Source organism: Larus michahellis, chromosome 24, assembly GCF_964199755.1.
Source record: "Larus michahellis chromosome 24, bLarMic1.1, whole genome shotgun sequence".
Classification (NCBI taxonomy): Eukaryota; Metazoa; Chordata; class Aves; order Charadriiformes; family Laridae; genus Larus; species Larus michahellis.
Window position 1 is genome coordinate 4,431,471 of NC_133919.1, and position 16,889 is coordinate 4,448,359.

Here is a 16,889-nt window from a genome sequence, read left to right on the forward strand (position 1 = left end):
CTGCTTCTCTCAATCTTTGTTTACAAGTCATCTTTTACACCAGGTGAGCAGAAAAGCTCCCAGTTGAGAAGTGCATTTTGTGGTCAGTCCAGCTCCCACGCCTTCAGCCCAGCCCAGGTCCCCTGAGCTGACTGAGGGATCACAAAGCTGTGCACGCATCTCCTGCTGCTTGAAGAAGAGCTTCAGGTGGAGTTGGTCTTTTTGAAGGCAGTGTCTCCAGAGGCCAAGCGTCCGGGCTTGCTGAGGAGCCAGCTGCAGTCGGGGCTTTAGAAGCCATGGTAGACAGGCTTGGTTGGACGAACACAGCTGAACAGGGCGTGCGCCCTGTCATGGTGCTTATCAGGAAAGTAAAGGTATAGCTTGTCCAGGAGATGACCTGGCCAGAACCTATTGTCGCTTGTCTTTTGCATCTTATTCCTCTGAAGATGCCTGTGAAAAAAAGGGGGCAAAAAAGGGAAGAAAAAAAAAAGTGAGAGAGAATACCATGCTTTACAGAAATAAAATTCTGGACAGTTTCACTGCTTCCCTTAGTAAGGGCAAAAGTGAGCCTGACAAGAACCAGCTGTCTGGGCTTCCAGGCACCAGGAAGCTCTGCCAGATCTGTGCACACCTTGTTGGTCCATATTGGACTTGACTGACATTGGAAATGCCAGCTTGTGAAGCTATCTTAAGAGCTGGTATGTTGCCCATCTCTCTAGTATCTAAACACTTGAACTGGGATAAACAAAGAAGATTGTGCTCTGCTTTGTAATGTTTTTGTCTCTCCAAAAGCTTCTCCAGCCACCCAAAGCGCAGCTCTTCAGCATTGCCTTTCTTCCAGAAGACTAAACAATCTCTGAGGGGATTTCTTTCAGACAAGTGCTGGGTTGGTCTGAGGAGAAGTTTTGTCACCTCTGTAGTTCACAGCACAAAGCTAGTCCCAACTAGTCTGCAAGGCTCCTGCCAGGCACCACAAACTGTTCACCAGCACCACCGCAACCCGATGACTCAGCTAAAACACAGGAGTGGCCGTGTAGCCAAGAAGAGGATCTGCCTCTTCGCTGTCGCTTGCTGCTTCCTTGCAGCATCCTAACGGTTTGCTCCAATACCTTGGTACCGCCTCTAACGCGGTGGGGACTGAGCACAGAGGGATGATACACAGCAGGGCAGCAGGAGGGGATTGATCAAACCTATTTTCTGCCTCGTTGGTCTGGCTTCCAGATGCAGATTTGGAGGTGCTCCCAGGTGATCGAGCATCAGCATGTCCTGTGCTGTAGTATCCTCCAGGCTGCCTGATCTTCCTTACATGTTCTCCTTCCTTGATGATCTTGTCTCCTGGATGCAGCAGGGCTGTTGGCAAAGCGCACAGAGAAAACAGTCATGCCTCACCCTGGGATCAGGAGCCTTGTTTCAGCTCAGACATTGTAGGTGTAGCAGTCTACAGGTCAGTCACAGCCGTGTCTGTTCCTGCCTATGCACCCACTGATCCTGACCATGGTCTGACTCCCCAGCTTGACCTTGGACCTGCCCCATCATCACAAACTTGCCTCGTGAGCTGCACTCTCAGTTGAACCTGGCTACCATCCCCGCGGCAATGGGAGAGGGCCTGGCTGATCTGCAGCACCCTTTGATATCCCTGCCCTGCTCTGGCCCTGCTGAAGATATTGCTGATCCTAACCGGCAGCATCTGCCATGGCTCTGCAAGGGCTGCAAACATGCTCCATCAGCAGTGCCCCCTGACAGCAGTCATGCGCCTGGGCTTGGGAAGAGACACGAACTTGTCAGATTTAGTGCATGCACATCAGGCCCTTGGTCTTGTCTTTACCTTTCTGCAGCACTGACTTGGTGATGGGAACATTGCGCTCTTCACACAGCTTGGAGTCCTGCATATAGTTCATCACGGTTTTGCTGCGATATCGGTCAACCAGTTCTCCAAAGTCAGTCTCTACAGTTGAAGGCAAGCAGTGCTCATCAACGGGGCGATCCCCAGATCTCACCATCCGGCACTTTTCTTTTCGTTCTATTGGGCTCTCTTTGTTCTGCAAGTAGAGGACAGGTCCCAGTTAGCATTCGGTGGGGCCCTGGAGTTGCTGCATTCCCTTCAGAGAAGCTACAGGCAGGGATTCATCTCAAAAGTGTGTGCAAACAGGAGTTGTCACCCTGCAATGGGATCACGGGGACCGGCACTCCTCTGAGAGTTCAGTTCCCATCCAGGGCTGCGTCATCAGACAGATACTCCCTGGACGGCTTAGCGGAAGCGCAGCACACTGGGCACAGGTGCCTCAGATGAAAAAAGTCTTGCAGTCACCTTCTTGTTTCTGATTGTGTCAGGAAGCCAGAGGGTCTCCCCATTACCGGTGACTGTGGGACAGCACGTTGGCAAGGGGAGGTAAGGCTGCATTCTGCCACAGTTCATCCAACCCAAGATGCTCCAAAGAAAACATTTGGGAGTGAGTGAATGAGTGAGTCACTGTTATATTTCCATTGGAACATCTTGCACTGAGCCTCACAACTGAACAGGACAAAGTGCTTATCAGCACTTTAAAGGACAAATCACAGTCTGGTGGACAGGTCGACTAGACGATCAGAAGGCAGTTCCATCCCCAGACAGAAACTGCTTCAACTTCTCCTCCTCCCTCTCTTCTTCTTGGCAGTTACCCAGAAGAAGGGTTTATCTCGCCAGAGTGTTCAGAAGCCAGATTGTTTGAGACAGCTTGTAGGACCTCAGCTGCAAGGCACCGTGTGGTCAAGCGACTAATGAGAAGATAATACTCACAATAACTCCTTTCCTTTACTGCTGCACTGTCCTCTAAATCACCCCACATTCACCAAGGCATGTAGGTGCACTTGTTCTCCTGCCACATACACAGTACCTTCTTCCACCGTCTCTTCTCTCTTAATTGTTTTTCAGTCTCTTCCATTCCTTCACAGCTCATTTGTTGTTGTTCTGGCTCGGTGTTGACTGGTGGAACTTCCAAGTGTATTAGTTTTCTTTTGGGCTTGGTAGGAGGACGAGGCTTCATCCATTTGGCTGTGTCCCCAGCAGAAGATGGAAAAGCGGCAGTTTGGCAGGTGGCCTTCTGGAACCGAGCTTCTACGCCTAGGATAGATTAAAAAACAAACAAACAAAAAGCCCAGAGAAGCCATGTTTAAGACAAAGGGGTTTGGCATGTTGTGCTGATTGGAACTCCCAACAGAGCTTAGTAAAGAATAAGCTCTTCTGAATCGGTGTTTTCCAGCTGCCACCAACAGCTGGAGAAAGGGTCTGGATGAGCTGGATGATGAATGCCAACAGACAAAATGCAGTACAGGTTGTTAAACAACAGGGTTCAGAGTTTGATCCCAACCTGAAAGACTAGATAACCTGTCTCCTGCAATTGGGCTGACTACAGGCACATCCCTGGGATCCTTCAGCTTTCCCTAGAAGTCTCCTCCGTCCACTCTGCTCTAGGACAATGGTCTCAAGAAGTCATATTCCGGACTCACTTTGGGATTTCCTGTCTGTATAGAGATGCTTTCCGAAACTAGTGCTCTCTTCTCACCTGTTTTGGTCTCTTGGGCTTGTCCTTTCCTCGTTTCCAGCCACTGCTTTTGACAGTTAATCAAATCTTCAGGGCTTATAAAATTCCCTGGTTTTGAGGAAGTCAAGAAGATGACCACATCCTCGAGATCCTTGTCGCTGATGGGAACTTTGGTCTGGCAAGCAAAACAGAAAATGACAGTGGGATCACCAAAAGATCAAGGCTTGCCCCAGAGTGGGAGGGGGGAGCTTTGCTGCTGTTCCAGATGCTTTTGCAGGGAAGCACAGCAGAAAGGCAAACAGCTGAGGCAACCTGATAAACCCTGCTTGGGTTTATCAAGCATTCACAACTTGACCAGTCTTCTGCTGCCCCCTGTAGAGCGCTCAGCTTTTACAGTGCCAAAGTTCCCAGTCCTCTGGGTTTCAGGAAGATATTTTGGCTCGGACTAGGATATCAGTTAACATCTGAACTGTTAAACCCCAATAACCTGAACGTACTCTTCACAGCTCTGTCAACACTGTGGCTTGTGGAAAGTGAGGCCCAGTGTGAGCTGTACTGTGCCAACATGTACTGAAAGGCTGTGCGGTGGGGAGATGTAGGAGCCTGACGGGGGAAAGACCAAGTAGCAATACTGGGAAACTCAATGTCAGTTCACGGTTTACAGCAGAATCCTGACAGCCACATTACTGAGCAGTGACTGTCTTCCAAGTCTGTGAGGCACTGGGTTTCTTCACTCCCTCCTAGGACATGCTCCACATGCATCTCTGCAACTTTCCCTTCCCTTTGCCCTTTAGCTTTTGACAGGTTGTGGGAGCCATTCTTTGAAAGTAAGGCAAGTACGGCCCCTTGCTGAAGCTCTTCCATTTGCTCTGGGTTGGCGTGCTGGAAAATAGGGCAGAGTTGCAGCAGTTCAGTACTTTCTGTTCCCTACGTACCTCCTTGATGACTTTAATGAAGTCTTCTCTCTTGATGTTCCTCCCACCCATACCAGCTGCCTTGAATACGGACACCATCCTCAGCTTCTTTTCATGCAGGAGGTTATGCAGCGTGACAAGAGCCTGGGGGTACGGTGCACAAACAAGGGGAATGGCACCCTTCTTCTGGGACTGTCTGCTCTTTGGTGGTGAGTGCTGAAAAGGATTAGAAAATACACAGAGATCACCATTATCCAGGACCACCATGCCCGTCAATGTGGCATCAGCTGGGGTAAAGCAGTGTCACTCTACTGATTTGATGGCAGACGCTATTTCTGAGGCACTTCCATACTTACGTCCAGGCTGTCAGTCACGGCTGATTTGACAGCAGCCCTCCTGTCTGCTCTGAGTGCCTTTATTCTTTGCAAGAATTTTTTTTCTTGTCGGCTGAGGGAAGGTTTTTGAGTGAGCCATCTTTCAGTGTCCCCTAAGCTTTCCAGCTCAGATCGAAAATGCCTCCTTAGCTGAATCCAAGCCTCCGCTGTCTGTAGACCCTCTTCTGTCTTGGAGGTGTTCTCTGAGGATCCGAGGCTATCTTCTTCCTTCTGAGTCAGCTGCAAGACAGACAAGTCACAGAATTCTGTAGCCTAAATTGGTTTCAAAAAGGCAGAAGCTGGTTTTGTCACAGGTGGAGCAAAAATAATGTGACGTCTGGATTTGGATGGCACACACCTACTCTCTTTCAGTTTAAAGGCAAAAGTTGGATACATGTGTCTCCAACGGTGTAATTGGAAACCATGCTCCAAGACCACTTCTGGATTGACATTAGTCAAACCCTCGATCACATCCTTGCTGCTCATGCTGGTCCTTTACGTGACTTCTTGCAGAACTGAGTTGGGGTCAGGTGGGTATGGTGGTTTCCAAAAACGGCAGCAAGCCCATCACAGAACAGTATGGAAACACAGGTGGTAGGACGTGGTCAAAAGTGGCAGCCTCTGTCTGTGTAGTGGGCAGGGGCCTCCGGTTCTGACATACATCTGGCTGAACTGTGAGGGGTGGGGTGCAGACAGGGCCATCAGCAAACTACTGATGCAGCACAAAAACAGGTGGGTCCTGCCATTTCACAAAATGCTGGCTCCCTGCCACCAAGAAGCAGCTGAAATAACATGTTGGCCGTTTTGTTTATGAAGAATGGCCGGGGTGCTACCTGGAGAGACAGCTCTCTCCCTCCACGCCGCCGGCTGGAGCTGGCTCTAGTCATGTGCCTGGGAGAGATCCTGCTCAAGCTCCAGAGCCAGCGCCGGAGCAAACGTGGCTTCCTTCCCAGGATCAGAGCAGGCCCACTGATGCCCTCACCCTGGCCAGCTGCTCGTTTTGCCCCTTGGCCTCTACCAGCAATTCTTCCCTCACAGCAGTGAGCAGGGAAGAAGGAAAACCACAGCCACCTGCTCAGCTCTTTGGAGGGAGCGACGCTGCTGGGACTTGGAGACATTCCCAATTCAGTGCCACTCCAACCAGAAGAAGGCTGCTCCGTTGATACTCCCATACCTGGGCTCTCTGCATCTCGTCGCTTCCTCTCCCAGCGTGCTGTTGAGGCAATTCTGGAAAGGTGATGCTCCCTGCTTCTCTGTTCTGTTCTTCCTCCTTCCTTTTGGCCATGGATGCCTCCAGTTTTCTTCTACTATTCATCCCAAATACAGACCGTCTTTTCTACAGGGACCCAGAAATGCAATAGCAGTGGTTAGTCTCATCTGTCTTTTTTTTTTTAAATAGTGCTCTTCTCTCTTTCATTTTTTCCCAGTTTCTGTTGACAGGCAGTTCTTACAGATGGAATCAGAAAGCCCTTCTGTTATAACCAATGAACTAAGTCATCAAAGAGCTGCTTTTTGAAAAGGCTACAGTTCCTTTTCTGAGATAACAATACCCAAAATAGGTAACTGAATGGGAAAATGAGCCACAGTAAGAGATCTACTCAGAATCAGTATCTGCGTGGTTTTTTATTTACCTATTTCTCCTAAAATATCACCACTTGATTTTCTACAATCAAGTGACACAATTGCCTCAATCGATATTACGTACCTGTCCCGTCTGCCTGTGCTCTTCAGAAGTAGGCAATGGCAACCCAGGGCTCTCAAAAGGAGTTTCTTTGTGCTGCCTTCCTTCTGTGCCTGCACATTGTTGCAACAGTCTGAAAATACACACCGGGGTGAGTCGTTATGAATGCAGAAGAGTTTCTTCTCCATCCTGTCCTCGCACTGCTCAACTGCTTCAGCAGCAGACCAAGTTCTCTTCACCCAAACTGTCTTCCCCTCCACAGAGACAGGGATAACCCTGAGCTGTAATGCTCAGATGTGCCACTGAGGAAATCAAGGAGATGAGCTTTTTCCATAAGGAAGTCTCTGGGACACACAGCCTGATGCAGCCCTCTTGATGGAATAACGAGAGGATTTGCATGCTGTGCAATGACAGGCACCTGGAGATACTTTTAACCCCTCCTGGCCATTACACTGACCACTGCAAAGCAGTCCAAATACTGTGGGTCTTCCCATCCAGCAAGGAAATGCACTGTGTGGTTGACAGCCCTTCTGAGTCAATGTAAACACGGGGTTCAAAGGAAACAGGGGAACAGATTTCTCAGAGAGCTTGGTCAGTCCCTGTCCCTGAAGGCTTTGAAGACAAGGCTGGATAAAGCCCTGAGCAGCCTGGTCTGACCTCAGCTCACAGGTGACTCCGCTTGGAGCAGCCGGTTGGACTAGGACCTCCCAAGAGCCCTTCCAACCTCCATTATTGTATGAGCTTATAAAACATCCCGCCCAAGCACTAGAGCACAAGGCCATTCTGATCGAGTCCTTTCGGAGTCTCACCTGCCAGGAGGCCCTTTTCTCTCGGTTTTCTCCTGTGCTTCTTTTGCCATATCACCTCTGGCTAAGCTGTCTGGGGAAACGCTCCTTTGCAGAAGGAGTGATGAGTGATGAATAGTCGCTGCAAGCATGAAAGGAGAAAACCTCTTAGAACAGGCAGAAGGAGGCATAGATCTGCTCTGCAATGTTTGAGGCCTCTCTGGCATTCCTTCCGAGACCAGTTTTCTTGGAGAGAGATCTTAAGCCCTTCCTGACACCATTCCTTGATCCTGTTCAACCCTCAATAGCTACATTATTCTCTTCAGTGTGAGGTTTCTCCTGCTGTGCCTAGTCCTTCCTCTGCATAGAGTCTTTTGAGGGGAGACAGATCTTGGCGCTTAACAAGCTCTTTTGGGGGAACAATTTCTTGGCGTTGCATATAAGTTTGGTATACAAAAATCTGCTATCATGGTGCATTCAACTCAAACATGTTATAGCTCTGATGTTCCTGAGGAATTTAGGTCGAGGAGCTAGACTTTCCAGCTTTAAAAGAGAAGTGAGGTCTGAGCTCAACTTAGCAACCTTTGCACGGTTGTTCTCTATGTGATTTTTCTCATTGAATCACACCGTGGTGTTTCCAAGAGATAGGCTGACACCCCCTCCCAGTCTCTCAAAACTCAAGGGAGAGTTTATGATTCACAGTGCCAATGGACTTCCCCAAACATTTACTCCCTTCTGCACAAAATCCTAAAATGGAAGGGGTATACTCCAGGGCATGGAGTGCAGGGGCAAAACATATTTCAGCACCATCAACTGCAGCAAGTGGTGCTGAGCCCTCCTGGGATCTTGCTCCAAAAAGAGTCCCTTGAGATTTACAGGAGGCGTAAATAGAGGCACACAGGGTGCCTCTACCATCCCAGGCCTCTATTGTAGCTTGGGCCCTAAACACCCACCAGTAATGAAGACAGGCAAATGCACAAACCTCTGATGGGAATCAGTCACTAACCAGTGCTGTTTAACATCTTTGTCGGTGACATGGACAGTGGGATTGAGTGCAGCCTCAGCCAGTTTGCCAACGACACCAAGCTGTGTGGTGTGGTTGACATGCCAGAGGGAAGGGATCCCATCCAGAGGCACCTGGACAGGCTTAGGGGGTGGGCCCGTGCGAACCTCACAAAGTTCAACCAGGCCAAGCACAAGGTCCTGCACCTGGGTCACGGCAATCCCAGGCACAAATACAGGTTGGGCAGAGAATGGCTGGAGAGCAGCCCTGAGGAGAAGGACTTGGGGGTGCTGGTGGGTGAGAAGCTCAACATGAGCCGGCAATGTGCACCTGCAGCCCAGAAAGCCAACCACATCCTGGGCTGCATCAATAGAAGCGTGGCCCGCAGGTTGAGGGAAGTGATTCTGCCCCTCTGCTCCGCTCTGGTGAGACCCCACCTGGAGTACTGTGCCCAGCTCTGGAGTCCTCAGCACAAGAAGGACATGGAGCTGTTGGAACGGGTCCAGTGGAGGGCCACAAAGATGATCAGAGGGTTGGAGCACCTCTCCCTTGAGGACAGGCTGAGAGAGTTGGGGCTGTTCAGCCTGGAGAAGAGGAGGCTCCAGGGACACCTTATGGCAGCCTTCCAGTACCTGAAGGGGGCTACAGGGAAGCTGGGGAGGGACTCTGGAGCAGGGAGTGTTATGACAGGATGAGGGGTAATGGTTTTAAACTGAAAGAGGGTAGATTTAGATTGGATATCAGGAAGAAATTCTTTGCTGTGAGGGTGGTGAGGCACTGGAACAGGTTGCCCAGGGAGGTTGTGGCTGCCCCATCCCTGGAGGGGTTCAAGGCCAGGCTGGGTGAGGCTTTGCGCAGCCTGGGCTGGTGGGAGGTGTCCCTGCCCAGGGCAGGGGGGTTGGAACAAGATGATCTTTAAGGTCCCTTCCAACCTGAACCATTCTGTGATTCTATGATTACCTTTTTTTCCCATGCTACTCAAACCACTTTTGACATCTGAAGATGTCTCTTCATCTGGGAGAGAAACTCTTCGAGGCACTACCCTAATGTCAAACCTGGAAATAGGAAGAAGGAACCATTCTGAGAAAAGGGCTTCTTTGTCAGACAAATGTCAAAGTATCTGTATAGAAACTACCTCATGTCCTAGACCATTAAGGAAACCACCGAGCAGTGCTGGGCTCAGGAAGGGCTCATCAGCCCCTCACTAGGCAGAAGTTTTGATTTTTTGCCTCAGTCCTCCTGTGCCATCTTGACCCAAGAAGGAATTTCAGAGATACTTTGATTCAAGTGAGTTTCACAGAAGGCATGGAAACGTCACAGACGATTTGCGTGCATCTGGTCTTTGATCCACCCACTAAGAGAAGCTTTCCATGTTATATTCAAAACAATGGAAATGTTAGGATCTTACTTCTGTTAAATGTTTGGGCAGTCTCTACCAATGGAAAGAGAATGAGCAGATGAAACGTTAGGAGGGTTGCCTAAATTCCTCTGTCTAGCAAACCAGTTCCCTCTGATGGGAGTAATGGTAAAATGCAAACCACAGTCAGTAGTGGAGGATGCATAACTCCAGACTAAGCAAAAGCAAGGATGAAATTAACTGCAAACCAGTAATTTGACAGAGCCCTACCAAACATGAGCAGAGCACATCTGTGCTTGGTCAGACAAGGGCTGCAGAAACAAATATACTCACTGTGGAAACCGGTGGACACGGCCAAAACGGCTTGGAAAGAGAGTGACTTCTTTGTCTGATATGACCCATTTCTTCTGCAACAGGGACAGAAACATCTGGTGTGACTTCAGGGAAATGAACTCAATGCTCACAACAGCCTTTCCACAGCTCCAAGAATTAGCAGCCCCTCAGCAAACTTCTGGCCAAGTGCCTCATCCCCTTGCTGAAACAATCTGCAAAGCATATCATCTGCTATGGGCAAGGAACGTCACCAGCCTTTTTACAAGGACAAGAGTTGATGGCATCAGGCAGGAGACTCCTTGTTTACCAGGGAAGAAGTCAATGGAGGCCAACACAAGGGAAGGCCCGTTACGAGCCTGGGTTCCTGGCTGCTGGTTGCAGTGAAGTGGCTTGTGTTAACTATTGCTGAACCAAGCGCAAATGGTTCTGAGCTGATTTTATCCCCAGAGTCCTTCCAAAGACCTCCAAAGAGTCCGCATGCCTCTGCAGTGTGGAGGAACCCAGCCATTGTCTCCTTCTCTTCTGTCAGGCCATGAGAACTACACCAACAGCATGCCAGCAGCCACAAGGGGCTGGTCTCAGCAAGGCCTTGGTGTCTCTGCACCTCAGCCTCACGTCCAGAGCATGGGGTGATTATCATCAACCCTGGCAGCACTTTGGCCTTTTTTCCTATTTATGGCAAGGCCCTTTCAGGGCTTTCCCTTGCCCAGCAAAAGTAGTACTGCGTACCTTTCCAGCACTCTTGGAACACAGCAAATAAAAGAAAGAAACTACACAAAGTTTTCACTGCTAGAGACCATGCCTAGTCCGAGAGACCCAGCAGGTTACAGCTGGCCAGCAGGGCTCAGTTCCCCTTTGATGGGATGTCAAACCCAGGCTAAGTAGCACTGGAAAAACAATAAACTTACAGTGAGCAACTTCTCTATCATGTCTGTAGACTTGTTAAGGCTTAGTAAAAAGTCTTCACAGAATGCCATTGTCACTTCTGTTCCTCGGATAGCAAGAGTGCCAACATCCTTTAAAATGAAGTCTGCATCTTCTTTCTTTTTCAGGATGAAGTAGAAAAAGTCCAGGGTCTCCTGCACACAGTGCTGCACGACTTTCTCAGAATAGGGCACATTCAAGTGGGTCTTCTTGTAGCTCACTGACACTTTGTTAATCTCTTCTGGAAAAGAGGAGGAAGACTGTAACTCAGACAGCAGATGGACAGACTCAAATAAAGTGCCAGCAGATCCCAGGTAAAATACATTGCTATAGCACTGTCTGGTCTAACCACCCGATACAGAGGCTGAGGAGCTGATGGAGGCCCCTCCTCAAGTTAAGGTCAAATCACTCCATTAATGGATGTGCCAAGCTGCAGCCATGATTCCCTAAACAGAAATGGCAGCCAAGAACCTCATGCATCTGTGCCCACACAGCGCAGGAGGGCAGGACGAGGTAGGAAGAATGGGGCTGGTTCCCATGGGCAGAGCAGAGGGTTCCAGGCCATGGAGCTGAGCCCACATGTAGTGCACTCCTGGTCTGGGGAGACCAGGAGACTCGATATAAACACAAATAAACCACCAAGCTCTTAGTGCTGCACAGGCCCCACTGACGGCACACTGCAGATACGGCAACGGCAGCAATGGTCAGAAATGGCAGCAAATCTGGCCATCGGCAGGTTTCTGTGCTATCAATTCCATCTCTCGTTCAAGGTTCTCTACAGCTGACTTTGACCCACTTCTCTGCATAAAAGTAGCTCTAAGGGCCTGTGGGCGTTTGCCTCAATGAGGTCTGGTGCAGTGCAAGAACAAAGCATCACCATCTTCTCAACGCCTTTATGGTAAACAGTTCTAATAAACAACCATGTGCCACCAGTCATCCTACAAATCAATAAACGTGGCTGGCACAAAGCCTGTTGCTGAAACAGATCATGGAGAGAAGGCCCAACTTCATGCAACCTTAATAAAAACTAGACCAAAAAAAATGGCCTGTTTCTAGGCATTGCTTGTTGGTGGGCTGTTTGTGTCATATTGGACGCTCTGAGTCAACCACAACTACAACCTGTCTTTTCTTCCTCGTGCAGGTGGTCATTAATCAGGGAGTTAGGCCGTTCTGGTCCTGGCAGCTCCTCTGGTGTAGCTGGAATGTCCCCCACATCATCCCCCGGCTGGCCTAGCCCATCCAGAGCCTATTGTACAGCGGCACCTGGCTAGGGGAGGTGGCCAAGGAGGGGGTTACCTTGCTGCCCCTAGCAAGGACTTGCCTCCATTCACAGCTCTCCATTTGGCCACTGCCTTCAGCCTGGCGGGGGGAGGGCACAGGATCTCCTTTATCTTGGGTTTTCTTGGCTGTTGTGGTTTCTCCCTCAGGGAGGTCTGAGCATGATTCCACCAATCTCTTTCCTCCTCACGCTCCCTGATGCTCCGTAGCCTTTCTGCTTCCTCTTTTAGTTCTGCCACCAGGCTGAGTACATCGTCCCCCCGCTCGCGCCTCACGCAGCTGTCCTCCCTCCTACCATCCGTGAGCCGGGAGAGGTACCGCACTCCCTGCAGCCTCAGACCCGCCTGGCTGCCTGCTTCCACGGGAACGCTGTCTGTGTGCCCACCTCTGCCCTGGCAAGCGCACAGGGCGCAGATTTCCGCCGGGGAGAGGCCGCGGCTGAGCTCCCCTCTGGGCCTGTCCGCGCCCTCCCCGCCGCGCTCCCCGGGGCCGCCTTCCCGGGGGGGGGCTGTGGCCGCCTCCGCCGCCGCCGGCCCCTCAGCCGCCCCCTCAGCTGGCCCCGCGCGGCCGCGGCCTTTCCCCGGCTCAGAAAATGTCGGGAAAAAGCCCCTTTTCGCCGCCCTTTTTGCCGGACGTGCCGGCACCGGAGCTGCTGCTCTCGGCGAGTGACCGTTGGTGGTGGTTATGCCTCGTCGTCTCACGGAGGGTTTTCTCAGGGCCTTCTGAAGGCCTCTGCGTCCATCATCGCTTCTAAACAGCAACCGGCATAAACCCCGAATGTATGGATGTAGGGGAAAACAAAGAATTTAATTGCTCTTCTTACCAGGAACAGGTACAGAAGCATGTTGCAGCTCACGGATCTGTGCAACAGTCCTGGACAGCGAGAACACAGGTCTCTGAAATGTGATCATCTTGCCATTTTCAAAAAAGTGACAGTTTTTGATATGAAATGTCCCCAGTCCTGTTATGGTGACAGCCTGAGGCTGGAAAAAGAAGAGAAGAGCAAGCATTTGTAGGCTGAAAAACAGAGTGAGGAGTTGTGAGAGCTTGAAAGGGGGTTCCCATGTGCCCTGCCAACTGCTGGTGCAGAACAGTTTTGTACACCTCAGACAGACTTTTATTTCTGTATTTATATATTGTGTATACATTAAATATATCTTTTATGTCGCTATATTTAAAAAAAGAATGTATTTTATGTGTCTCAGTTTACGGAGAAGCTGGTCTTTGGCACATTGGTGGCAAATCCGTAAATCACAGTGCAGTTCTGGGAAGAACAACAGCACTCGCTGGCATACTGGTGCCGGGACCCCTGAAGCCACCTGTGGGAGGGGAGGGGTAGGGTAGGATCCCACCTCTTCCTTCAGGAGCTGTTGCCGGACATACTTAGACACACCGCTCCAAATAGTAACAACATCTGGAAAGCAAGGGAAAGACACGTCAAGCTCTAAGTCAGCCAGCTTAGATGGACATGAGTCCCATCAGCCCGTCTGTAGACAAGGAGATCACAGATGCGAGTGTGCTTCAACGAGCCTCATAGGATAAACCCATCTGTGACACGGGCCAAATCTTTGACTGGCTTTGGCCTTCTTCCGACAGGACATCTTCCCCTTCAGAGCAAGATCCCTGCATGGGACCCACTGCCGAGGGAAACCCGTCCATGGGACTTCCACCACGGCAAGGGGAGGGTGCTGTGTGCACCGGACACAGTGGGGTGCAGGGTGTCCCCCGGGGCCTCCACCACAGGAATGGACACCACTTCCCACGATTTGTGCCCTTCGTCTTGTCTGCAGTGATGCTCGTCAGAGAGCTGCCAAAGGCCTTACCGTTGACAGAAAGCTTCTTGAGAGTAGGAAACGTGAATGTGCTGCAGAGCTCGATGCTGGTGACCCGCGCTGCCAGGTTTGTCATGGTCTTGCTTTGGGTCACCACACCAGGCTGCCGGGGGAAGGATTTTGATGTCTCCTACTGGGAAACACCCTCTCCCTGATGCGCTGGCCTGTGCTTCACCAAACAGCTCCTGCACTGTCCCACCGCCTCCCTTCGTCCTCTGTGTCTCTGGGATAAAGGAGAGACTTCTCGTGTCCCCTGGATCCGAGAGCTCGCCGAGGCCTCGCAGGGAAGTGAAGGGAGGGTCTGGGGCACGAGGCTGTGATGAGGAGGGGCTCTATGACACCTGCTGATGTCACAGAGGGACGTCCCCAGTCACCCCCGTGCCTGCTGACCCGGCTGGGTTTGGTCCTGCAGTGGAAAGGGGGCTGCTTCCTAGAACACAGCCCCAGTCCTCAGTCCCCGTGGAGCCCATGGGGCAGGGAGAGTCTCCGAGATGTCACCAGATTATGGAAACAGGGACACAGAATGCGTGAGCCAACACAGGCAGGACGCAGGAACAAAATCCTACAGTTTCTTTCTGATTTTTCGTCCTAGTCATCTGCCACATTCCCACAAGATTGTATCATCTGGAATTGTTACGTCTAATTCAAAAGGATATCCTCGCTTAGGAGTGTGTAATTGCGCACGCTCAGTCATAGCAGTTTTGTAGGCATCAAAGGCTTCCTGTTGCTGCTTGGTCCCCTGCCAAGCAACTTTCTTCCTAGTTAATTTCTGTAGAAGGCAAATAAATATCACCAGATGTGGGATAAAAGTCCTCCAATACCCTAAAAAGTCCCCAAAAGGTCTGTAACTGTTTTACTGTGATTGGTACAGGAAATCGCTGGACTGTTTGCTGTACCTTATGTGGTATTTCTCTAATCTGTCCCTGACAAACTATTCCCAAACATTGTACAGTAGCGCTGGGGCCCTGTGTTTTCTTTAGATTAATTGCCCAGCCTCGGTCCTGTAAATGCACTTTCAGCAATTCGGCAGCTGCTTCAGTTTCTTGTTGTGACTCTGCCATAATCAACAGATCATCAATATAGTGATAAACAGTGATGGTACCCAACCATAGAGCTACATCAGCTGCTATCGTTAGGTGGCAAATGGAGGGACTGTGCTGGAGATTGCTTTTGTTGCCTGGTGTGGGAAAGTAACGGAAGATCGGCAAGGAGGATTGTAAATATGCTCAAGTAACTTGCACCTGGGGTGCTGGGAAACACATATATTGTCGACGCGGAAGGCTCGGACAATAACACAACGACCAATATGATCAGGTTAATGCCAGTTTATTGCACAGATAGCTCAGTTATTGTAGACGTTCCGGTTCCGCATCACGCGCCAACACTTTGCCGATTGGCTGCACGAGCTGTGCATGCGGTAAGCAACATATTATAATTGGCTTAAAGCATCTGTCCACGCGGACAATCACCCCTCCTATATCCTGGGTGAAGTTCTACATTTCGCACGCTGAGTTCAGCACACTTTCTCATATCTTGTTGGTCTCAGCATTTCTAACATCGCTACAATGTTTTCACATAGCCTTCAAACTAACAAAGCCTACACAGTTGTTAGCAATTCTTCGGTGCCTGGAGTGTTCACAGGATGACCCCTTTGTACTAAAAATCCTCCAACATATATCACACTAACTATTGTTCAGTCTTATGTGCTTGCTGGTAGAACATCTGCACTTAGATACCGTAAGTCTGCGATGGACTCAGGGACACCTTATCCAGCCACTTGAGAATCCGGGCCTGTTGCTGAAGAAGATCAAAGCACAGTGGGAGAACCAGGCCTGCCTGAACTCTTGAAATACCGCAGGAACAGGGAGTCTGTGCGCTCGCACTCTCTCACTCTCTTGCTAACAAGGGCTCTCTCACTAATAAGGATTCTTTCTCGCTCTGCGGTACCTGCGTCCCCTGCTTGCATGCCTCTGCCCGCCTGCTGTTTCGGAGATCCCCCTATCCATGAGGTATCAAGATTAAATTTGTTCTTTGCCTTTCATCTGTGGTTTTGTGGTTGTTCCTGTGTCCTGCCTCCATCGGCTCACACACCAGGTAGCGTCTTGCCTTGAGGTGGCACGGGGGGCCGAGGGGGGTGGAGCTGGTGGTGGTGGGGGGGCTGGGGGCGGTCAGCTTTTTTGCACAAATGCTAACTTTTGCCATTGGCGAAACATTTCTGATGTTATGATCCCACTGCTGCCAAAAGCGTGGGGAGGGAATGTTACCAAAGACAGGCCTCTGCTTTGTTTCTTACTGTGTGAGAAAATAGCTAATTACTGACTTTCTTGCTGTATAAAAATAGTTAGTCACTGAGCTGATGTTACAGATAGCGATAATGAGGAGACAACCAGAAGCAGTTAATCACTTCAAGGTTCTTCTATACGTCCAGTACGTACTCCTATACCAATCAGGATAGAGTTATGGCTAGTTCAAAGAACATCCTTATTATCTTCAAGAAGTTGGCAAACTTACAGAAAACTTTTACTGTCCTGAGATGACTCAATACCTTAAAAGGATAATGTGAGGAAGGGTCTCCTTACCCAAATGACCACTGAGACACTCACACTTGCGCAGAAGTGTTTTGCCGACGCACCAAAATTTGATATGTGTGGGCAAAAAGACTATTTGGTCATCCTAATGAATATGTAGGCCTAGGTGGAGTTATGTATTAGGTAGGCAGAATAATGAGAATATTTTGTGTACAAATAACGGGTGAATATCCCCAGTAAGGGGTGCTAGATTTGTGGGTTTTCCCCCAGCACCTGATGTGAAATAAAGCTGTATTTCCTCTCTGAACTACTTTTGGTTTCGAGGGCTTTTATTTCAGGTGACAGGAACGCAGCAGCCACTGCCAGTGCGTTCACGCTGG

The 16,889-nt window shown here is 50.0% G+C and overlaps 1 protein-coding gene across 1 annotated transcript; it reads right to left on the minus strand.

Moving 5' to 3' along the window:
- Nucleotides 1–266: 266 nt before the first annotated feature.
- EFCAB12 (EF-hand calcium binding domain 12) lies at nt 267–14,057 on the minus strand. The gene is made up of 17 exons (XM_074566196.1): nt 13,973–14,057; nt 13,502–13,563; nt 12,973–13,132; nt 12,193–12,501; nt 11,991–12,101; nt 10,856–11,112; nt 8,022–8,118; nt 7,279–7,396; nt 6,494–6,602; nt 5,963–6,124; nt 4,771–5,028; nt 4,436–4,630; nt 3,522–3,675; nt 2,853–3,079; nt 1,805–2,018; nt 1,170–1,329; nt 267–429 (listed from the first exon to the last, which is right to left on the minus strand). The coding sequence occupies exons 1-17, from the start codon at nt 14,055–14,057 to the stop codon at nt 267–269; spliced, it is 2,841 nt and encodes a 946-aa protein (XP_074422297.1).
- Between the last annotated feature and the right edge of the window lie 2,832 nt (nt 14,058–16,889).

Bases quoted from the DNA above. Each gene is read 5' to 3' on its own strand.
- EFCAB12 (XM_074566196.1), bottom strand. From the start codon at position 14,057: ATGACAAACCTGGCAGCGCGGGTCACCAGCATCGAGCTCTGCAGCACA. The intron at 12,102-12,192 runs GCAAGTCCTTGC...TGGATGGGCTAG, and splicing joins ATGGAGAGCTGTGAATGGAG to GCCAGCCGGGGGATGATGTG. The intron at 3,676-4,435 runs GTACGTAGGGAA...TTTGCTTGCCAG, and splicing joins TCATTAAAGTCATCAAGGAG to ACCAAAGTTCCCATCAGCGA.